This window comes from Diceros bicornis, chromosome 13 (assembly GCF_020826845.1).
Source record: "Diceros bicornis minor isolate mBicDic1 chromosome 13, mDicBic1.mat.cur, whole genome shotgun sequence".
Classification (NCBI taxonomy): domain Eukaryota; kingdom Metazoa; phylum Chordata; class Mammalia; order Perissodactyla; family Rhinocerotidae; genus Diceros; species Diceros bicornis.
In genome coordinates, this window is record NC_080752.1 from 51,817,919 (window position 1) to 51,839,673 (window position 21,755).

A 21,755-nucleotide genomic window follows, 5' to 3' on the forward strand; every position below is an offset into this window, starting at 1 on the left:
GGCTCCATCTGAGGGGTCACGTCAGTCCCTCATGTCGTCTGACTCTGCCTTGAGAACAGCTGCTTTCCTGAAACGTTCCTGGGCCTCTGGAGTCTGTCGCTGGCTCTCCTGTCCTCGACGATGGGGTTACACTGCAGGTGGAACATCTGTTCAAGCGCCCACTGCTGGGTAAACTCGAAGGTTGTTTCTCTACCTCCCTATTGTAGGTATCGACCACAGCATTCCCTGGGTTGAGACCACTCGATTATGGGGAAAATGACTCAGACATAGAATTACATGTTTCAGGGTGGATATGATAGCCATTTTCCTTTTTGAAGGAAAAGCCTCTGAACATGTCACCTATGTAAATACACTTGCCCCTGCTGGATCCGTTTCTACGTAATACTTACAATTTGTTCTTGGTTTTGCGGTGAACTGGTGGCACCATTTAATAGCCATTGTAAGTTCTGTTCTCCCATGACTAGGCTGGACTGCAGGATAGCCGTGTTGGGAGTCGGGGTGATGGTTATAGTGGGATTATTCGTCAGGACAGAGTTGGTACCCAGGGGCAGAGTCTGGACCATGGCTGGCAGGGGCTCAGTAGTACTCTGTGGTTGGGGTGGTGCTGCCACGGCTGATGCCACTGCTGCTGCTGGTGCAGAAGCCCCAGCAACAACAGAAAGTCCTGGTACGATGGGTTGAGGTGCCTGAGGGTGCGGAAGAAACTCTTGATGATTAGAAGCAAACTGTGTGCTGTGGAGAACAGGCACTTCTGGAGGTTGTAAGAGAGCAGGGGGGTTGCCAAATGCAGCTTGCTGGGAACCAGTTCCTAAGGAGGGAGCAGGCGGAGGAGCAGACGGTGCTGAGGCTGGTAGTAGAGGCTGGGGTGGCTCGGAGATGCCAGGCTGCAGTACAAGTGGAAGAGATAAAGATGCTGAATTTCCTGTGGATGGTGGAACATCACTGACTGACTCTGCATCACCATTAAAACTTTCAATCAAGGCAGCTGGTAAGAAAAAGAAATAGAAATATATATACATGTCCCAAGCCTTATATGAGCCACAAAAACACAGTCATTACGGGCTAAACCAAAGACAGCTGAAGTCTGTTAGAGCCAATTCCTTCACTGCTAGAAGGCTGGTTTTCTGCTTTTCATTCAATGACCCCTCTGGGCAAAGTCCCAGGCTTCACGATCAACCTCAGTTTCTACACGTGAAGAGCTAGTACAGGTCTGACCATAGAAAAATGTGTCTTAAGGCTTTTCTGGAAAAGAGACTGGACATCCTTTTTTGGCATGACCAGTGAACACACTGACTACTGTGAAGCTTTAGGAACAGATTTTCATTCAAACACAGTATGATCTATGCTTCTGATGCTCAGTCTGTGGATCCTACCCACTCATGGACAGGGTATCACTTCAGAAGAAGAGAGAGCTCACAACCCCTCTCATTTTTTAAAGCCAACAAGGGCTTTTGGAAAAGGAGACCCTCTTCCTTTGAGGGTCTAGGGAAAGTAGACCCTTAAGTAGACCCTTTTTGAGGGAAGAGGGGGAAAATACGGCCTTGAACTGAAAGGCCCATACTTTTCTGACTCCTCCCTGAATGTACACTTCACTCAAAGGAATGGAAATAACATTTCGCCGTGCCTGTCATTCAGCCTGTCAACAAGTGTGAATTCCCTTCCCCACTGCTGAGAGCTGAGCAGGAAGAGTCCATATAACAAACCTGTCTGTTGAGTATCTTCCTGAATGGCCGTATCATCTGAATTTTGGAACATTGATTCAAAGATGCTTGCTGGTGAAATTGTGCTGAGATCCTGGCCCTGTGTCTGAAGGACAGAGACAAAGATGTGAGACTCGCCATCCTGAGGCAGTTCTTCACCATGAGAGAACACGGTCAGAGCAGCAGAACTAGAATGATCTTTTGATATGCTTCTTGTTTCTAACTTCTTTTCCAAGGTGACATACATTTCCCTAAACCTCAGACACTGAAGATTTGGGCCCTCAAATACTATAAAACAGGAGCCGGCAAACGGTGACTTGCAGGCTGAATGTCTGTTTTTGTGACTAAAGCTCTCCTGGGACAGAGGCATGCTCATTCACTTACTGTCTAGGCTGCCTCCGCGGCTACAACGGCAGAGTTGAGGAGTTGTGACAGAGACCATATGGTCCACAGAGCCAAAAATATTTACTATCTGGCCCCTTCCAAAACAGTTTGCCAATCCCTACTCTAAATACTAAATCTTACATAAAAATGGGATTGTATAATATCCATTACCGGCAATTTGTATTTCTCATGTAATAATAATACATTGTGAATATCTTTCAAGGTCATTACATAACACCTATGATATTTTAATACACATGGTAACGAATCAAATAATATAAAGAAACTTATAATGACAGATAATAGTGATCACCTTATATTCACTCTTGTTTGTCACTGCAAATTTCTTTGTAACTTAAAATTAAGAAATGGTCAGAGGCATTTAAAAAAAGATAAAATGTGAAACCAAAACCAAAATTCATAATGCCCTGAGGGTCTGACTCCTGATGGGCACCAAATAAAACGACCCCTTCCCGGCTTCCCTTCAGTTGCGGGGGGAGGAACAGCGGTTCTCTTCTCTGCAGGCCACCTCCAGTCCACCTCCAGCCCTGCATTTTGTAGGGCAAGAGTGACAAGAGTGACTAGCCGCCTCCAGGAGTCCAGGCCAGTAACAGAAATAAGGGAAGCAAGGGAGGCGGGAACAGGGAGACTGGCGAACCAGAGAGCATGTGCCCCAGTCCTCTAAACGGCTTCAGTGGAGGCTGCCACGTGGCTATGCAAGCTAGGGGTTACCAGAGCTCAAGAACCATCCAAAAGTTGGATTTTTATGTGAAATCTTCTGATTCATAATTAAAATCAAGTTACTGATCTCGCTGTTTGCAGATGACATCATCTTATATATAGAAAACCCTAAAGAATCCATCAGAAAACTATTAGAAATAATCAACAACTACAGCCAACTGGCAGGGTACAAAATCAACTTACAGAAATCAGTTGCATTTCTATATACCAACAACGAACTAACAGAAAGAGGACTCAAGAAGACAATCCCATTTACAATTGCAACAAAAAGAATAAAATATCTAGGAGTAAATTTAACCAAGGAAGTGAAAGACCTATACAATGAAAACTATAAGACATTACTGAGCAAAATCAATGATGACATAAAGAAATGGAAAAACATTCCATGCACCTGGATTGGAAGAATAAACATAGTTAAAATGTCCATACTACCTAAAGCACTCTACAGATTCAATGCAATCCCAATCAGAATCCCATGGACATTCTTCACAGAAATAGAACAAAGAATACTAACATTCATATGGGGCAACAAAAGACCCCGTATAGCTAAAGCAATCCTGAAAAAGAAGAACAAAGCTGGAGGCATCGCAATCCCTGACTTCAAAACATACTACAAAGTGATAGTAATTAAAACAGCATGGTACTGGTACAAAAACAGACACACAGATCAATGGAACAGAACTGAAAGTCCAGAAATAACACCTCATATCTATGGGCAGCTAATCTTCGATAAAGGAGCTAAGGACATACAGTGGAGAAAGGAAAGTCTCTTCAATAAATGGTGCTAGGAAAACTGGATAGCTACATGCAAAAGAATGAAAGTAGACCACCTTCTTTCGCCATACACAAAAATTAACTCAAAATGGATCAAAGACCTGAAGGTGAGACCTGAAACTATAAAACTCATAGAAGAAAATATAGGCAACACACTATTTGACGTTGGTCATAAAGGAATCTTTTTGGATGACATGCCTACCCAGACTAGGGAAACTAAAGAAAAAATAAACAAGTGGGACTTTATCAGATTAAAGAGCTTCTACAAGACAAACAAAACCAGAATCAAGATGAACAGACAACCCACCAGCTTGGAGAGAATATTTGCAAAACATACATCTGACAAGGGGTTGATCTCCATAATATATAAAGAACTCGCACAACTGAACAACAAGAAAACAAACAACCCGATCAAAAAATGGGCAGAGGTGGGGCCGGCCCAGTGGCGCAAGCGGTTAAGTGCGCGCGCTCCGCTGTGGCGGCCCGGGGTTCGCTGGTTCGGATCCCGGGCGCGCACCGACGCACTGCTTGGCAAGCCATGCTGTGGCGGCGTCCCATATAAAGTGGAGGAAGATGGGCACAGATGTTAGCCCAGGGCCGTCTTCCTCAGCAAAAAAAAAGAGGAGGATTGGCGGATGTTAGCACAGGGCTGATCTCCTCACAAAAAAAAAAAAAAAAAAAAGAAATGGGCAGAGGAAATGAACAGACACTTCTCCAAAGAAGATATACAGATGGCCAATAGGCACATGAAAAGATGTTCAACATCATTAATCATCAGGGAAATGCAAATCAAAACAACACTAAGATATCACCTCACGCCTGTCAGAATGGCTATAATCACCAAGACAAAAAACAACAAATGTTGGAGAGGATGTGGAGAAACAGGAACCCTCATACACAGCTGGTGGGAATGCAAACTGGTGCAGCCTCTATGGAAAACGGTATGGAGATTCCTCAAAGAATTAAAAATAGAGATGCCCTATGATCCAGCCATCCCACTACTGGGAATCTATACAACGAACCTGAAATCAACAATCCAAAGAGGCTTATGCACCCCTATGTTCATTGCAGCATTATTCACCATAGCCAAGAAGTGGAAGCAACCTACGTGTCCCTCGACTGACGACTGGATCAAGAAAATGTGTTATATATATATACCATGAAATACTACTCAGCCATAAAAAAAGACAAAATTGTCCCATTTGCAACAACATGGATGGGCCTGGAGGGCATTACGTTAAGTGAAGTAAGCCAGAAAGAGAAAGACAAACACTGTATGATCTCACTCATATGTGGAATATAAACCAACACATGGACAGAGAAAACTGTATTGTGGTTCCTGGGGCAATGGGGGTAGGGGGTGGGCACGAGGGGTGAAGGGAGACATATATATGGTGATGGACAAACAAAAATGTACAACCGCAAATTTCACAATGTTAAAAACTATTAAAACATCAATTAAAAAAAAAGGCAATAAAGGTAGACATTTTGGAATGAATGAATGAATAAATAAATAAATAAATAAAATCAAGTTACTGAAAACAAGTGAAAAGCACTGTATAGACCAAACAAAACCTAACTTCAGGCTAGATTTTGCCCCAGTGCTAACTTGCGTTTAAAGACTACTTTGCAATAATTCTGCTTCTGGGAGGGAGAAGGAACACTCTGGGGGTGGGGAGGCGGCAAAAGTGTGGTGAGTGGAACTGTCCACTAACTTAGAGGGGCTCAGAGATGAAACTGCCAATACGAGCCAAGAGGGGCCAAATATTCTAGCATGATTCTATCAACTGGAAGAATGCGAGGCGAGTTGAGTGAATCTCTGCCAGGATGAGAGAAGCTGAAGGCAGCAATCTATGCGAGGCTTCCAGTCCTGAGGGAGTTAACAATCACGGGCCAAGACAGTAGCCTTCAAATTTTTCAATGTGACACAAAGTAAGAAATACATTTTACATTATATATATGTGTACATATATACTTCATATTACATATATATGTATAACTGAAACAAAAGTCTATGAAACAGAACTTATATGTATATACTATGTGCAATGTCTTCTGACACTTTCTACTCTGTTGATGTTCTTAAAATGCTGATTATAAACCACCATTTGATAACTCAAGAAAGAGGTGCAACTCAGTATGGAAAAAAGCAGGCTAACAACTACCACTAAGCTATAAGCTTTGCAACTTCCTCATGGTTGTTTTTCTGTTCTGCCTGTTTACAAATTATCAGCAGTAACATTATTAAAAAGGAATGAGCCTGCGTGACTCTAAAAGATTATGTACAAGAATGTTCATAGCAGCACTATTTGTAATGGCTCCAAGCTAGAAACTATCCAAATACCCAAGGGATGTAGAAAGAACAAATTGTGGTATATTCATTTAGTGTAATACTGTTCAACAATGAGAATGAATGATCCATTACTATGTGCAAAAATATGGATTAATTTCTTAAACATAATGTGGCAAGAAAGAAGCCAGCACAAACGAGTACATACCGCATGATTCCAATTATACAAAGCCCAAACACAGGCAAAACTCGTCTTAGGTTGTTAGAAGTCAGGAGAGGGGTTATCCTTAGGGAGAGGTAATAGCTGTCAGGGGGCATCAGGGGGGCTTCTGGGGTGCTGGGAATGTTCTGTTTCTTGATTTGGGTGTTGGTTACATGGATTTGATGAACAGTGATGATTCATCAAGCTGTATATATTTATGATAGGTGTACTATTCTGTGTGTATATTATACCTCAATAAAAAGGTTTTTCTAGTTAAAAAAAAAAAAAAAAAGCAAAGTGCTGAGGGTACTATGACTCAGCCACCGCCAGGCTTCAGGGCAAAAACCCTGGGGGCAGAATGAGTGGGAGCAGCTCCCAGAGGAGACAAGAACAGGCCTCTGGGGCCTGGAGCAAAGAACACTGGGAGCTGTCTGGGACCAGGCTGGATCCTGAAGCCTAGAGCCAAGAGGCTCAGCGGGCCATTCCCTAGCTGCTTCAATCCTCCTTTAACAAAAGATCTGAGCAAACCAAAGGTCACTTCTAGGGCACACGTACACATGTGGCTGCCCAGAAACCCATAAAATGATGATCTCATAAAAATTTATCATTTGATTTTATGATTTAATTCATAATTTTTTTAAAGCAAGCAAAGCAAAACAAGGTAAAATTAATCCTACTACTTCAAGGAATTGTAGCCTTGTTTGAAAGAGTAAAAATGAGACTATTTCCAATTCTGGGATAAATCCTGGGTGACAAGGACACAATATGTAATTTGACCCCCAGGGACAGAGCAGCCTCTCTCTTGCTGATGTAAATTGTGGTTAAAAAGGCTCTGGATTCTGTTACACTTCTTGGAAGAGTGTTTGTTTGCTTCAATATTCTGTTGACGTGGCTGTGCTCCAACCCCAACTGTCTTCCTCACACTGGACGGCAGCTCTAATCTTTGTCCAGATCTTTAGCCTTAGCTGGGCTGCACAGGGTCTGCCCCCCACGTCCACGGTTCAGGGGTCAACGAGAGAGCCAGACAGAGTTTATACACAGAACTTGGGGCTCCTCTTCGTGGCTCTTTCCTTGCCAGGTGTCCCAGGCACTTTCCAGGGGCTACGTGCTGTGGGAGCCCTGAACTCTGTCCTCTGGTTATCCACGCCTATAAGACTGAGTGTTTACTGAGTTTTGGCCACCCTGTTTGGTGTCAGCCGGGGCTGGCCCTGAGGTAGATAAGCCATCAAATCTGACAGCTGTTGTTTGTTTTGTTGTTTGTTTGTCAGACAGACAACTGTCTGACAGTTGTTTTTATATTTTGCCCAGCATTTATAGTTGTTTTCTATGGGAGGGTTGGTCTGATAAGGGCAACTCTGCCATTACCAGAAGAACTTGGTGACAGGCTTTGGGGTGCTTATATAAAAATGCAGTGTCAGCTGCCACTCCCAGAGGACACTGACTCAGTAGGCTTGGGGGAGGCCCAAGAACCTATGCTGCCAGAAGTGCTACAGATGACTCCACCAATCCCACTCTGAAAAACACTTTTTCACAGCATTCCTGAGTCCTTCAGTCTCTGTTCAGAGACTTCCTATCATGTTGATTCTTTCTTATTTATTACGCATATACACAGAGAAAATCTAACCTAAGCTATACTTATTTACCAGAGAAAAATAACAAAGAATGCACCCTTAAAAACCAGTGTTGGGGCCAGCCTGGTGGCATAGTGGCTAAGTGTGTGCACTCCTCTTTGGCAGCCCGGGATTTGCAGGTTCAGATCCCGGGCGCGGACCTACACACCACTTACCAAGCCATGCTGTGGCGGCATCCCACATATAAAGTAGAGGAAGATGGGCATGGATGTTAGCCCAGGGCCATCTTCCTCAGCAAAAAGAGGAGGACTGGCAACAGATGTTAGCTCAGGGCTGATCTTCCTCACAAAAAAAAAAAACAAAACAGCGTTGGTGACACAGTAAAGTGCACAGATCCTCATGAGCAAGCATAAGCTCAGGCTTAATGCAGTGTCTGCAAGACACATCACGGAGCCAGATGAATGGAGGGAAATTCCACACAGAGTGAACACAAGCAATCAGATCAAGAAACAGTGGGGCTGTCCTTTAGCAGAGGGCCTGTAGAGGGGGTTCCCTTCAAAACCTCAATCTAGTAAGGGCAAAGAAAGGGAAAGACTGACTCAGGTCAGACCAGCAGAGCTTGAGAAAGTCTGGAAACCGGAATTCTGGCTCCCTCTTCAGTGGACTAATGCTAAGCTCCTCAAGGACAGACCACACCTACTTTTACCACAAAAGCTCAGCCCTGGCACACTGCCTCAGGAAGTAGGCACTCAATAAATATTTGCCAAATGAATAAAGGAAGAAAATTTCCAAGGCCAGGCGGTTATTCAGTGAGTGACCAGGCATCAGAGAGAACAACCCCTCCAATGAGAGCTCTTATCAGGGAAAAAAAACAAAAACAAAAAACGCTAAATGGTCAGTAATTGAACACAATTAAATCTGGAAGACTTGAAAGACTGGCCTCCCTCAATTTTCCCACCAAAAGGAGTGCTCAATTCTCTTTTTTTGTGTGTGAGGAAGACCAGCCCTGAGCTAACATCTGCCAATCCTCCTCTTTTTGCTGAGGAAGACTGGCCCTGGGCTAACATCCGTGCCCATGTTCCTCCACTTTATATGGGACGCCGCCACAGCACGGCCTGACAAGCGGTGCGTCGGTGCACACCTGGGATCCGAACCAGCGAACCCCGGGCCGCCACAGCAGAGCACGCACACTTAACCACTTGCGGCACCGGGCCGGCCCTGGAGTGCTCAATTCTTGTACTTGTTTTTCTAGCACCCATATCACAGGTACACTTACTGTATTGGAATTTTCTCGCAATTCAGAATCTGTGGACAGAAGGCTCAAGTCACTCAGACAAAGGGTGTGATTCGTATCCTGTGAAAGAGAAAAATTCTACGTAAACAAAAATCAGGATTTATAGTAGCATATCATGTAATGAAACACTTGATTACAACATCCCTAAGATTCCAAATGTCTAGACATGTTACCTAGAAAGGTATAAACCATCCAAAGCAAGGGCTATGTAAAATATTTTAATTTTAAAAGTCCTGACATTCTTAGAAGAATCTCTTACATTTCTTAAAGACGGTTAATTAAGAGTTTAAGAATTATGTCATGATTCAGGCTCTAGAGTAACAAAAGCTATAATAATACAAAATCAATAATATTTCTATAATTGGTCTTATATTTACAAAGTGATTTCACATGACCTCGTTTGCTATTCATATAAACCTTTGAAGTAAAGTATTATTTTACATTCCCATTTTAAATATGAGAAAATTAATAACAAGACTGGCCGTGAACTGTCCAAAATCACACAGCTAATTAGCAGAACACAAACCCACTACTTCTGCTTGCAAGTCCACCCTCCTTCCATTGTATCACCGTGTCCCCAATAAGGGCATCTCAGGGATCCTCCCTCAGGGTGGAACTGAGGATCTACTACTCACACACAGCTGCCCGGGCTCACTCTAAACTCCGGATTCCTAGACTGCCAGTTGCAATTCACATACCTTACGTGGGGACCCAGCTCACCTCGGGAACCAGATGTTCACATACATACACGCATTCAACAAATATTCACTGAGCATCTACTATATCTCAGGCACTGTTCTAGACCCAGGGACACAAGAATGAACAAAGCAAAGTCCCTGCCACCATGGAGCTTACATTCTAGTGGGGGGGGGGTATAAAAAGCCAAATATATAGTATACAAGATGATAAAGAGCGCTACAGAGGGTAAAGGGAATACGGAATGCTGGGGTAGGAGCTGCCCTTCTATTAGATTACGGAAGGCCTCTCAGATGAGGTGGCATTTGCACAGATACCGAAGGAAAGGGGGCATGGGCCAAGCACGTATGTGGGGAAAGTGTTCTAAGCAGAGGGTACAGCAAGTACAAAGGCCTGGAGGCAGGAGTGGGCCTCCCTTGTTCAAGGGACCACAAGGAGGACAGTATGGCTGAAGGGAAAGGAAGAGAAGTAAACTAGGCCAGAGAAGTGACCAGGTCAGAGTGCACAGTGCCTTGTGGACAACTGTAAAGATTGTGGCCTTCACTTTAAGTGATACAAGAGGCTACTACAGGGTTATGAACAGAGGACAAACATTATCTGCCTTATGGTTTAGAAAGATCACTCTGGGTGATATATGTAGGACAGTCTATGTCAGGGAAGACTGGGAGAGGGGAGAAGGGGGAAAAGGTGCTAGAAGACCACTTAAGCAGGTTACTGCAATAATCCAGGCAAAATATGATAGCGGCTTTTTTTTTGTCCCCCCTCAAAGCCTCAGTAGATAGTTGTATGTCACAGCTGCACATCCTTCTAGTTGCTGTATGTGGGACACGGCCTCAGCATGGCCGGAGAAGCGGTGCGTCGGTGTGCGCCCAGGATCCAAACCCAGGCCGCCAGCAGCGGAGTGCGCGCACTTAACCGCTAAGCCACGGGGCCGGCCCATATGATAGTGGCTTGAACAAAGTAATGAGAAGAAGTGATCAGATTCTAGATATATTCTCCAGGTAGAGCTGACAGACTTTGCTGGTGGATGTGGGGTATAAGAAAATAAAAGAGTGAAAGAACAACACCAAGATTCTTGGCCTGTACCACTAGAAAAAAAGGAGGTGCCATTTACCAATATGGGGAAGACTCAGGAGGAACGGGTTTGGACACGTCAAGTTTGAGAAGAGCAGATGATACCTGGGTCGAGTAGGTAGTTAACTACACAAGGCTAGAGTTCAGGAAGAGACCAGGCTGGAGATATAAATTTAGGACTCAAAGGCAATCCAGATGGCACTTAAAGCCTGAGACCGAGGAGCTTCCCTCCACTGGGGAGTGAATAGGGATCCAGAGAAGATGAGGTCTGAGCACTGTGCACAGGAGCACTCCAATGCTTAGAGGTTGTCGGCAATTCAACTGTCCTTGGATTGTTATGAAAATGAGAAAACTGATCGTGACTTCATCAATGCAGTTTAGTAGACAAAGACTCTCAAATCTTAATATTGTTATCTGGTTTTACAGATGAAGAAACCGTGGCACAAAGAAGCCATTGATTAGGGGTGGAGCTTGGATGTGAATTTAGGCAGCTGAACTCCAGAGGCTGCACTCTTCACAACTAATGCTATTTGCCTCTTCCAACCAGGCTCTGGAATCAGACTGCCTGCCCAAATTAGACTAAGTACAAGCTTTGGATTGTTAAGCAAGTTATTTAATTTCTCCTTGCCTCAAGTTTCCTTAACAGTAATAGGGGGATAATTACAGTACTGACCTCACAGAGCTCTGTGAGTGAGATAATCCGCACAAAGGCACTCAGCACAGCACTTGGCACACAGTAAACATTCAGTTAATGTTAGTTATTATCACTAACAAAACACAAGGGCAGAGACCTTTCAAAGGGATGCTTTGTGGTTTAAAAATGAGAAACCGCAGAATTAAAGTACGCTGTCTGTCCCCAAATCAAAATCATATTACGTACTTTAAGAACTTCATTATTCAAAACCGGGTCAGTGTGCTTCAGTTTCCTTATCTGTGAAGCAGTAAGATAATAACAGTACTCACTTCCTAGGTTTAAAAGACGTGAGGTAAGTGCCCAATACCACATGAGAAGTAATAATCACAAATTGATCCCAGAGTCTCTCTGGAAAGTAGCTGTAGAGGAGAGAGAAATATGGTGGAAGGGCTTGGTAAAGAACACACAAAACCGCCTAAAGCTCTGCAGAGGCTTGTTCTGTGGTTCAGTGCCTTAAAGCAGTGGCCCTCAGACCTTTGGTCTGCAGACAATTCAAAAGGGCAAGGGACCCTCCAAACTCTGCCTGGTTCTCCAATGATGGATTAATGGATGTGTGAAGCAAATCATTAATTCGTGTCCCAAACTCAAGTACAGATATATGAATGGGAAACTGACACCCTTCCAGAGCATCTGGCTGGCCTTTCGGAAGCCATTCTGAGACCTCTTGTTTCAAGACACCTTCTTCCACCAGACCTGATGGAAAGGAGACAGCGCTGAATCAGAAGCCAAAGCACAGGGAGGCTGGTGAAGTTTACGGCTTCCACCACCCCACCACAAGGACATGGATCTTGACTCTGATTTCTTCCCTCTCACTAACAGATTTATAGAAAAGACGTTTTAACCTTTTATTTTGATACACAAACAATTGTTGCTGCTCTGTGGTGCCCAGATCAAAACAAGAGACAAAACATGGCACACCTCTGATCCATTGTGATTTGGAAGTGCATTGTATGAGTGTCCTTTGTTATCGTGACCTTTCATGTGACTTTTGAGACTGTATTGAGTGCTGAATGTTTTCTCACAGCCGTTACTGGGGCAGAAAAAGGGTCTTTCACCTGCAAGAATGACAAATAGTGTTAATTTTACCAAAAAGTTATTTCACTGGATTAAGACATCTACTTTTCCCTAACAGAGGGAAGTAAACATTCTTATGAGGGTTCAGGTAACAGTTGTTATAAAGTTGAATAAACTACATCATCTCAGTCCTAAAACTTAACGAAGAGCAAAGCACTGAGAATGGCCTGCTCCTGGGAAGTTTAAAGAGAAGATTAGTTTTTTCCCCAGGTTCTGTTTTTGAGTATCTCTGTATTGGTTTCCTTTCTTAAGGTTGGATTCCTGAGCCTAACCTTTAGATCCTTTTCCCTCTGAAAGAAACTCAAACATTACAGGTGAAGGCTAAACTGATTAGGCTTGCTCCCTCCATGAAGCTCTACAAGTCTCAATGGAAACACAGATATCTCCTGGCTCAATGAAGGTTAAAATAAAAAACAAAAATTAGCCTAAACTCACCAGTATGTGTACGGACGTGAGTTTTAAGGTGGTGGCTTGCTGCAAATGCTTTTCCACAGCCATCATGATCACACCTAAATAAGTTGTTTAAGCAAAGAGAAACAGCAGGCATTAGCTAACAGACCTTTATCTTTGACATCTCTTGTAAATACAAACTCAAACTCAAACAAATGTTCAGAACACCAGGATCAGATCGATGAAATTGGTTTTAGAGATGGGAATGATGACAAATCCCTGGAAAAGTAAGGTGACAAATCTGGGATCACAGGGAGCTGATGGCCCAGGATAAGTATTTCTTGTCCTAAAGGTAAGGCACATGTGGAGAGCCCTGACAATAAAAGCCTTTTGATGAATTACTTAACAGAATTCTATTGACAATGAGAGCCCATATGGACAATCTGCCAGTGCACTATCAGGAATGTCAACAGCGGGTACAGAGGCTCCCACATAGGCATGGAGCCTGAAATATAACACTAGAACAAAATCAGTCAGAACATATTGGCTGCAATGACTTATCTATAATCTGCAGTGTTGATATATCTATTTCTTTCTCTTTTTACTTTCTTGATAACCAAAGCTAGAAGTAATCTTTTCCTCCTCAGAATTCCTAAGGCATTTATCTACATGCTTCTTTTATGGCACCTGTCATTTCCAATCTTATTTTATCTCTATGTGTATACACTTGTTATCTGTTCTGAGACTGTAAACTCTTTGAGGGCAGGGTCCATGTAGTACTTTACATCTGCTATAGTTCTTGCACATAGCAGGCATTCAATAACTATTTATATGAATGGATGCATTTTCTTATAAGCCAAAATATTTTATTTCTTTAAATAGAAAGCTTCTCTAAAGCACTTTACTTTTTAATTACATGTAATCATTGTGTCCAAAGTATCATCTAATATTCAAGAAAAATTAGCAGTTTTAATCATCACAAAAATGCATGTGCTTGAACAGAAATCAGAGTCCCCTCAACAGCCCTATTGGGAAAAAAAAAGTAACCTAAGCTTTAGAGCATCTGGAGAGTAACTAGACTCTAAATACTTTTGCTTTTAAAGGGACCATGACTCAGGAATGCATCTGTAATTTTAAAACAATTCCATTTAACTGGTGTTTAAGAGTTGACTGGCCCTGAAGATTTTTATTTTTTTATAAGTAGCACTTATTTATTTTTTTTAATTTTATTTTTTTTTTTGGTGAGGAAGATTGGCCCTGAGCTAACATCTGTTGCCAATCTTCCTCTTTTTGCTAGAGGAAGATGGTCCCTGAGCTAACATCTGTGCCCATCTTCCACTACTTTGTATATGGAACACCACCACAGCATGGCTTGATGAGTGGTATATAGGTCCGCACCCAGGATCCGAACCTGCAAACCCCAGGCTGCCAAAGCAGAGAGCGCAAACTTAACCACTACGCCACTGGGCCGGCCCCCCTGAAGACTTTTAAATTTCTCGGTACCATAACGAGGAGATGAGTGATTTGAGAACGGTAAGGTAGCAAGTTTAATGCCATGAACATAAGAGCAATCTCTCCTGCCAAAATTCAAAGACATTGTTTATGGGTAATTTTCAGTAACACATCTATATTATATTTAGCAGGAATCCTTACAAACTGATTGTCTCATAAAAAATGTCATATAATCATCCCAAAGTTGTTTTTGAACCCCTACTGAATCCCAAAACAACTTTGGGATGATTATATGACATTTCTTATGCTATATGCTATGAGCAGAGAAGAAAGTAGATGATACAAGTCCTTCCTTCAAGCTTATACATTTATACATGTATCTATTAAACATATATATGTACATATACATAAATTGAATATATAGATAAAAATGGATGCTCCTGTAGGTTTGTGTATACATACATGAGATATTACAAAGCAACAACTGAATAAGTAACAAAATAAAACACCTGCACCACCAGCCTAAGCCTTCCTACTCCTCACTTCACCTCTCGCCTCCTCCCCTCCCACCTCGATTCTTACACAGGTATCCTTCCTCTGTGCTCAAAGCACTTGGGGCATCTCAGTCTCAGATACTATCTGGTTACCTGTGGTTCTCTTCCACCAGACCAAGCTTCTCAAGAGGAGAGCCTGTGTCTTAGTATTTCTCAAGCACTGATAAACGTACCTACCACATAAGTGAGTTTCAACAAATGCTTCTTGAAAATAAAGGGGAAAATGGAGGCAGAAAGGCCATTATCCACAAAGTGAGGATGCCCTTGGTCCCATCACCACTCTCCCACCTGCAGTGCCTGGTTACAGCCATCCTGGGGAGAACTAACACTGCCAAAGAGCTACTGAAGGGGATCTTCTCTCCACTTTGAAAAATTTTAGAGTACATCAGGACCCCCAGCTGGAACCTGGTCAGTGACAAATAGACAACAGAAAGACCTACCGAAATGGCTTTTCTCCTGTATGGGTTCGAATGTGCTTCCTCAGATCACTGAGTGTGGTGAAGTACTTGCTGCAGCCTTGAGATTCACAGTTAAACGTTTTCCCTGTGTGAAGCCTCTGATGTGCCTTCAGCCTGCAAGATATCCCAGAGAAATTCCCTTTGTGATAATGTGCTACACAGCCTCCCCATGTCAGCTTAATGTCCTTCAGGATCAAGTGCAGAAGAATTCTATATCCATAATATATTAAGATCCAAAATTGTTTGCTCAAAGAGAAATTCATAGAGGTATGAGCGTGACTCTGGAGCCAGACTGCCTGGGACTCAAATCCTGGTCCCACCTCCTACTGGATGGGGGACCTTGAGCCAGTCACAAAACCTCTCTGTGCTTCCAGTTACTTGTCAGCTGCCATGAGGATTAGCACTCAGAACAGGGTCTAGCACATAGTGAGTGCTTTTTAAGTGTTAGCTATTGTTATGTTATTTTATACCCAATGTTGAAGACTAATGTAAGTCTCCTGATACAAACAGTGGAAAAGAGAAATGGCTAACAAGTGGACTACTCCCCATTTCTCAGGGTAGAAAGACGTTAATCTTCAAGGTGAGGTAGAAAAGAAAATGACAGAAGCCTAATACTAAGATCCTAAGCCAATGGGAAATATTACCCTATGCCATATACTAAAATCCCCAGGCCAGAATGTCACTCCAGGAAATACAAATCTAAACACAATGTACTATCATTTTTAACCAATCCAATATATCTCAAAGTAACAAGATCCTTTAATGAATTTTAAACAGTTGAGCATTGCTTGCTCTTTAAAGCCCTGAAAGTGAACATCTGTACTGTGCCAGGAGAGAGAGCTCTGCAGTCACAACAAAGTCAGGGTCAGAGGCTGGCGGTGCAGTGGGAGAAGACGCCGACCTGTACAGCGTGTTGAACGCCTTCTCACAGCCCTGCACGTCACACTCAAATGGCTTCTCCTTCGTGTGCACTCGCACATGGATCCTGAGGCTGTAGGAGGTGAGGAAGGCCTTGCCACAGCCCTCCTGATTACAGACAAAGGTGTACTCTCCTCGGTGAGTCTTCTGGTGGGTGCGCAGGTTGCCTGCTGTGCTGTAGGTACGGGGACAGCCCTCAAAGGTGCACTGGTACCGCTTTACCTGGCAGACAGAGGACACCTCATCAATAGGACAACAGAGCTGCCCAGGGCCTAACTCCCCCCAGAGCTGGGCTCCCAGGAGATATGGATGATACAAACAGGTTTTTATCCTAAACACAGAAAACCAGCTCTAACAACAAAGTGGGGAAATCTTCCCGTCGATCAAATGACACCTGGACCACAACTGATGAGTAATGGGGAAGAGATGAGCTTAAAGGTAGGTGAATATTCTAAATGAACAGAAGAAGCGTGTTTTCTGACTCTAGTAAACATCTCTCCCTTGGCATGGGCAGATACTGTTACAGTCACCTATATTCAAATACAATCTGACTTCGTTTTAAGGCTTGATTCAACACCCTGCCCTGACACTATATCTTGATTAGAACTGACCAATGTTAAATTGAGCCTAAAACAACCTGAAATTTATATACTCAGTCATATATATATTAGCTCCATTATATACTAACATACTTTCCACTGCATATTTTCAAGTCCAAAATGAAGATAACATATCATGAATTTCTTGGAATATTTGGCAGTATGACATTTCTCAAACTGCCAGCCTCTTGGTTTCCCCTCCCCACGAAACTTCTTGAAAGGGTGGTACACACGTATGCCTCCATTTCCCTCAATACCCACGTATTCTTTAACCACTTGGCAGGCAGGCTTCACTGTACAAACTTATTCTCTTGAACTTACTAGTGGTCAAACTCTCATCCTTCCCCATTTGCAAAAATATCTCATCAGTGATGCCCTCTCCTTCTGGAAACTTGCCCTTCACAACACAGTAATTCCGTGGAACTCTCTTTATCCTCTCTGAGCCACTCTTTCTCTTTAACCTCTAAATGTAGGTTTATTCCAAAACTTCTCTCTAATCTCCCACACCTTCCCAGTCTCTACACTGGTGCAGGGGAAGTGCAACACACTTGGCTGGAGAAGACTGAATTCTGGCACCAATATTCAAGACTTCGAGCAAGCCGTTTCACTTCTCTGAACTTGAGGTTCTTTATTTCTAAAATGTGAATATTAACACCTGCCCTGCCTGTCGCACAGTGCTTTTGAGTGGAACAAAGTGAGACAAAACCCTTGTGAAAACACTTGGTAAACCATCTGACGCTATGCATCTCAGGGTGCCAGTACCGTCTACTCTTCAGCTTCAGCGAACATCTTCATCCCTCAATGCTGACCTTTCTCCAAGGCTTCAGTCCTTGTCTCTGCCACTACTGGTGCTCACTCAACAGTTACTGAACCACTATGTCCCAGGCAACAAGCCAGATAACACAGATAAAAAAGTAAACAAGACAAAAATCTCTGCTTTTGAGGAGCACTGGTTTTAAGGAGGCAGATGTGGCCAAATTATTATACACTGCGCTGAGCCTGACAACACATACATGCCCGGGTGCTTGAGGAGCACAAAAAAGGGAAACCTAACCCCTCAGAAAGACTGGAAATCAGTGAAGGCTCAGAAGCTGAGGTACTCTCTCAGAATTGAGGATGTCTTTTTCACTTGCCTGTTTGTCTATTTTTTAGGGGTAAACTGAAAAGGTGTTCCTCAGACAAACCAGGAAAAGAAGGGCATTCCTGAAAGAGGTAACATCTTGGGAACTGCATGGAGAGATGACTGCCTGCAAGGAGAAGAATCCAGAAAAATAAGGTGAAGCCTCCTTAGTTAAGCTATGGGGTGGAGGAACAGGACTACAGGGAGCCATCAACAGGTTTTAACCAAGTCAGTAACACCATCAGATCTGGGCTTTAGGAGAAATCATTCTGGTAGCCTTGCAGAGGATGGACTGGAAGGGTACAAGAGTAAAAGGGGTAGAGATTAAGAGAAGAGAGACAACAGTCTAGGAGAGAGATGAGAAGAATCTGAACCAGCAAAATGAGAGTGGACATTAGGAGAGATGAATTCCAGAGAAATTAAAGGGGGAGAAATAACCGGCTGTAGCGACAACTGGCTGCTGAGGAGTGGAAGGGTTGGGAGGAGGCAAAGTTGAGATCAACTCCCAAGATTATGGCCTGGATGACTAAACAGATGGTCACACTACCAATCTGGGGCTGGATAGGGGATGGGGGACAGATGATGAGCTGAGTTTGAGGTGCTGCCAGGACTTCCAGGTGGAAATGTCTAATAGACAGTCAGACAAATAGGTTGGAAGCTAAAAAGAAAGTCTATGGCAGGAGTCTTCGGGCAGCCTCACTTTACTGCTCTACCAGCTCTGTCACTTACTGTGTAACCTTGGGAAAATGACTTAAGCTCACTAGGCCGCACCTTCCTTATTTATAACATGGAGGAAACAAAATCTATCTTTTTAGGGGTTGTTTTAAGGATTAGGAATAATTCGTGTAATGCATTTAAATATAGTGACTGACATACAGTAGGTACTCAATAAAATAATAGCTCTCATTAGACGACAAAAGATAGACTCCTGAAAGTCACCAACGTTTAAGGTACTGGTAAGATAAGAGAAGCCACTGATGGGCAAGTGGGAGAAAGGGCCAGGGAGATAGGAAAAGAAGCAAAGGAGAACAATGTCACAGAAGCCAACAGAAAAAAGGTCTCAAGGAAAAGAGAATGATCAAAATGTTAAATGTCAGAGAAAACAAGGAAGACAAGGACTGGGGAAACTATTGGATTCAGCAGCTAGGAATTCACTAATGACTTAGTAAGCCTAGTTTTAATGGACTGCTGGGGTCAGAAGTCTGAATTAAGGTGAATGAGTGACAGGTGGAATGGAGGTGGAGACTAGAGATGAGGAGAAGCAGCAAAAGGGGGCTTTCGAGTTGATGAAGTATTTTTTTTTCAGCAGGATAGATCTGAGCATATTTGGGAGAGAGGTAGGTCATGGAAAAAAGAGAAGCTGAGGATCTAGAGAAGAACATAAAGAAGAGAAGCCTATTTAAAAGCCTGGGTTGGGGCCGGCTCCTTGGCGTAGTGGTTAAGTTCAGCACAGTCTGCTCCGGCGGCCTGGGTTCGTGGGTTCGGATCCCGGGCACAGACCTACACCACTCATCAGCCATGCTGTGGCGGCAACCCACATACAAAATAGAGGAAGACAAGCACAGATGTTAGCTCAGGGCTAATCTTCCTCAGGACAAAAAAAAAATAATAAGAAAATAAAACCCTGAGTGGAGGGAAAAGCTTCAGGTAGGAAGAGGGACATTCAGTTTCAGAGAACAGAGGAACTGGGATAAGGACACGTGTGACTCAAGAGTGGGGAAGGTTTCTGTAAAGGGCCAAACAGTAAATATTTTAGGCTTTGTGGGCAGTGCAGTCTCTGTTAGTATGTGAAAGTAGCCACAGACAATACATAAATGGACAAGCAAGGCTGTGCTCCAAAAAAGCTTTATTTACGGACAATGAAATTTGAGTTTCATATCATTTTCATAGATCATGAAATACTATTTTTCTTTTGATTTTTAAAAAAATCATTTAAAAATGTAAAATCGATCCTACAAAAACAGGCATCTGGATGGATCTGGCCTGTGGACTATAGTTTGCCAACCCCTAAAACATGTGGGGGTGAGAAGGGAGGGGCCCTGACTCCTCCCATTTCCCCTCTCACTCCTTCTCGCATCTGTCCAACCCCCAATAGGATCTTGCACAAGTTCCTTAGGCAAGGGCTCTCTCGCTTATCCATTCCTTACCCTTCCCACAGCCACACAGGAGGTGCTCCACAAACATCTGTAGGACTGAATTACTGACCCACTAGTCCAGGCATTCTCATGTCTCAGTGCCTCGTTTTGAAGCCAATCGCTGCCAGATTTATTCTAAAACAGTGTTCTGCACCTGCCATCTCTCTGCTCAAATGATAAAGTCCCAATTCCTTAGCCTGATATTTAAGGTCCTTCCCAGGTCCTCTTCTGTCTTCTATCACATTACTCTGTAACCAATCCAACAGGAGGCTCTGTCCAGGCCTACAGGCAACAGTACACCCTTCTCTAATTGCAACACTGAATTCTCACTTGCCTGCCTTTGCTCTCTCCTTTCTCTCTACTGGAAATGCCTGGTTCCTTTCTTCTCTGCTATGCTGAGTCTCTTTCTCCAAGTCTCACTACATCCAAGGCCCTCGACAATCACTCTGTGTCTAACTGACAGTGCCCTTCTCTGAATTCCAACAATATTTAACTATACCACTCATTTGACACTTAGCTTACATTGTTAATTACCCTCTCATGCATATATCCTTATTTCCCATCAAGACTAAAAACCTCTTTCGTTCTGCCAGAGATTTCAAAATAATCACTGACCAGGAAGGAGAACGGGGACTGTGAATGCTGCAATAAAGGACTGTGCATGTCACAAAGAGTTTACGACAATGACAAATGATAAGAGCAAAATTTCATTCTCAAGATGCTACAACAGTTGATAACTTTATAAGTAACAGTGCAATCAATAATTAACTATCCCCTTCCTGTCTCCCTGCCCTGCCAACCCCTACTCCTATCCAGGTATTTTTACTTGGCCAAATTCAAGCTTCCATTAAATGTTCCTTCCTCAAGGAAGTTTTCCCTGACTGACCCCTAACCCACCCCAAACTAGAATAAGTATCCCTATTATAGTTTCTCATAGCTTCTTGTATTTCTTTAAAGCATGTAATACCATTAAGATTAAATAATTACATAATTAAATAATTTATATCATTATCTATTTAATTGCTAAGCACAGCAGAAGCTGGAAAACAGGAGGCACTAAATAAGTATTTGTTGAGTTGAACAAATGAATGGCTACTCTTCAGTTGGACTGTAGGCTCCATGAGAGCAGGGACCATCTCTGTCTTGTTCACTGCCACAGCCTTGGGGACTGGCCTTCTGGAGAAGTGGCACTTGATTCATATTTGTTGAATGAAGGTATGAATGACTAAACAAACGAACAAAACAAAACCAGCAGGACTTAATGCTGAGGAAAGCAGTGACAAGGACTATAAGTGACAAGTGACAAAGGAACAGAGTTTCAAGGAGGATGGTCAACTAGGCCAAATGTAGCAGAGATGACTGATAAAGCATTTCTTGGATTCAGTCTACTTACAAGGTCATAACTGCCCCCAAGACTAGCTTCATTGGAGGGGTAGGAACAGAAGCCAGAATGTAACAGGCTGAGAAGTTGGGGAAAAATGAGAACTGGAGACAATGAATATCACTACTCTTTCAAGAAACTTGGCTGAGAAGAGAGAGAGAGAGGAGAGGACACACACTGGGGAAGGTATCTGTATTTAAAGGTGGGAGAGACGGCTGACTGTCACAGCAAATGCCGGCTCCCCCATAATACGC

General features: G+C 43.1%; 1 protein-coding gene across 2 annotated transcripts in view; it reads right to left on the reverse strand.

Annotated features, from left to right (window-relative positions):
• The window catches only part of MTF1 (metal regulatory transcription factor 1), a 42,148-nt gene that overhangs the window by 10,202 nt on the left and 10,191 nt on the right, over positions 1 to 21,755 (reverse strand). For both annotated transcript variants that reach the window (XM_058553729.1, XM_058553727.1), the window contains exons 3-9: positions 16,250 to 16,488; positions 15,331 to 15,462; positions 12,930 to 13,003; positions 12,339 to 12,475; positions 8,939 to 9,016; positions 1,704 to 1,806; positions 390 to 985 (exon numbers count right to left, since the gene is read on the reverse strand). In XM_058553729.1, coding sequence (XP_058409712.1) covers positions 390 to 985; positions 1,704 to 1,806; positions 8,939 to 9,016; positions 12,339 to 12,475; positions 12,930 to 13,003; positions 15,331 to 15,462; positions 16,250 to 16,488 — 1,359 coding nt within the window. The remainder of the gene's footprint in view (positions 1 to 389; positions 986 to 1,703; positions 1,807 to 8,938; positions 9,017 to 12,338; positions 12,476 to 12,929; positions 13,004 to 15,330; positions 15,463 to 16,249; positions 16,489 to 21,755) is intronic.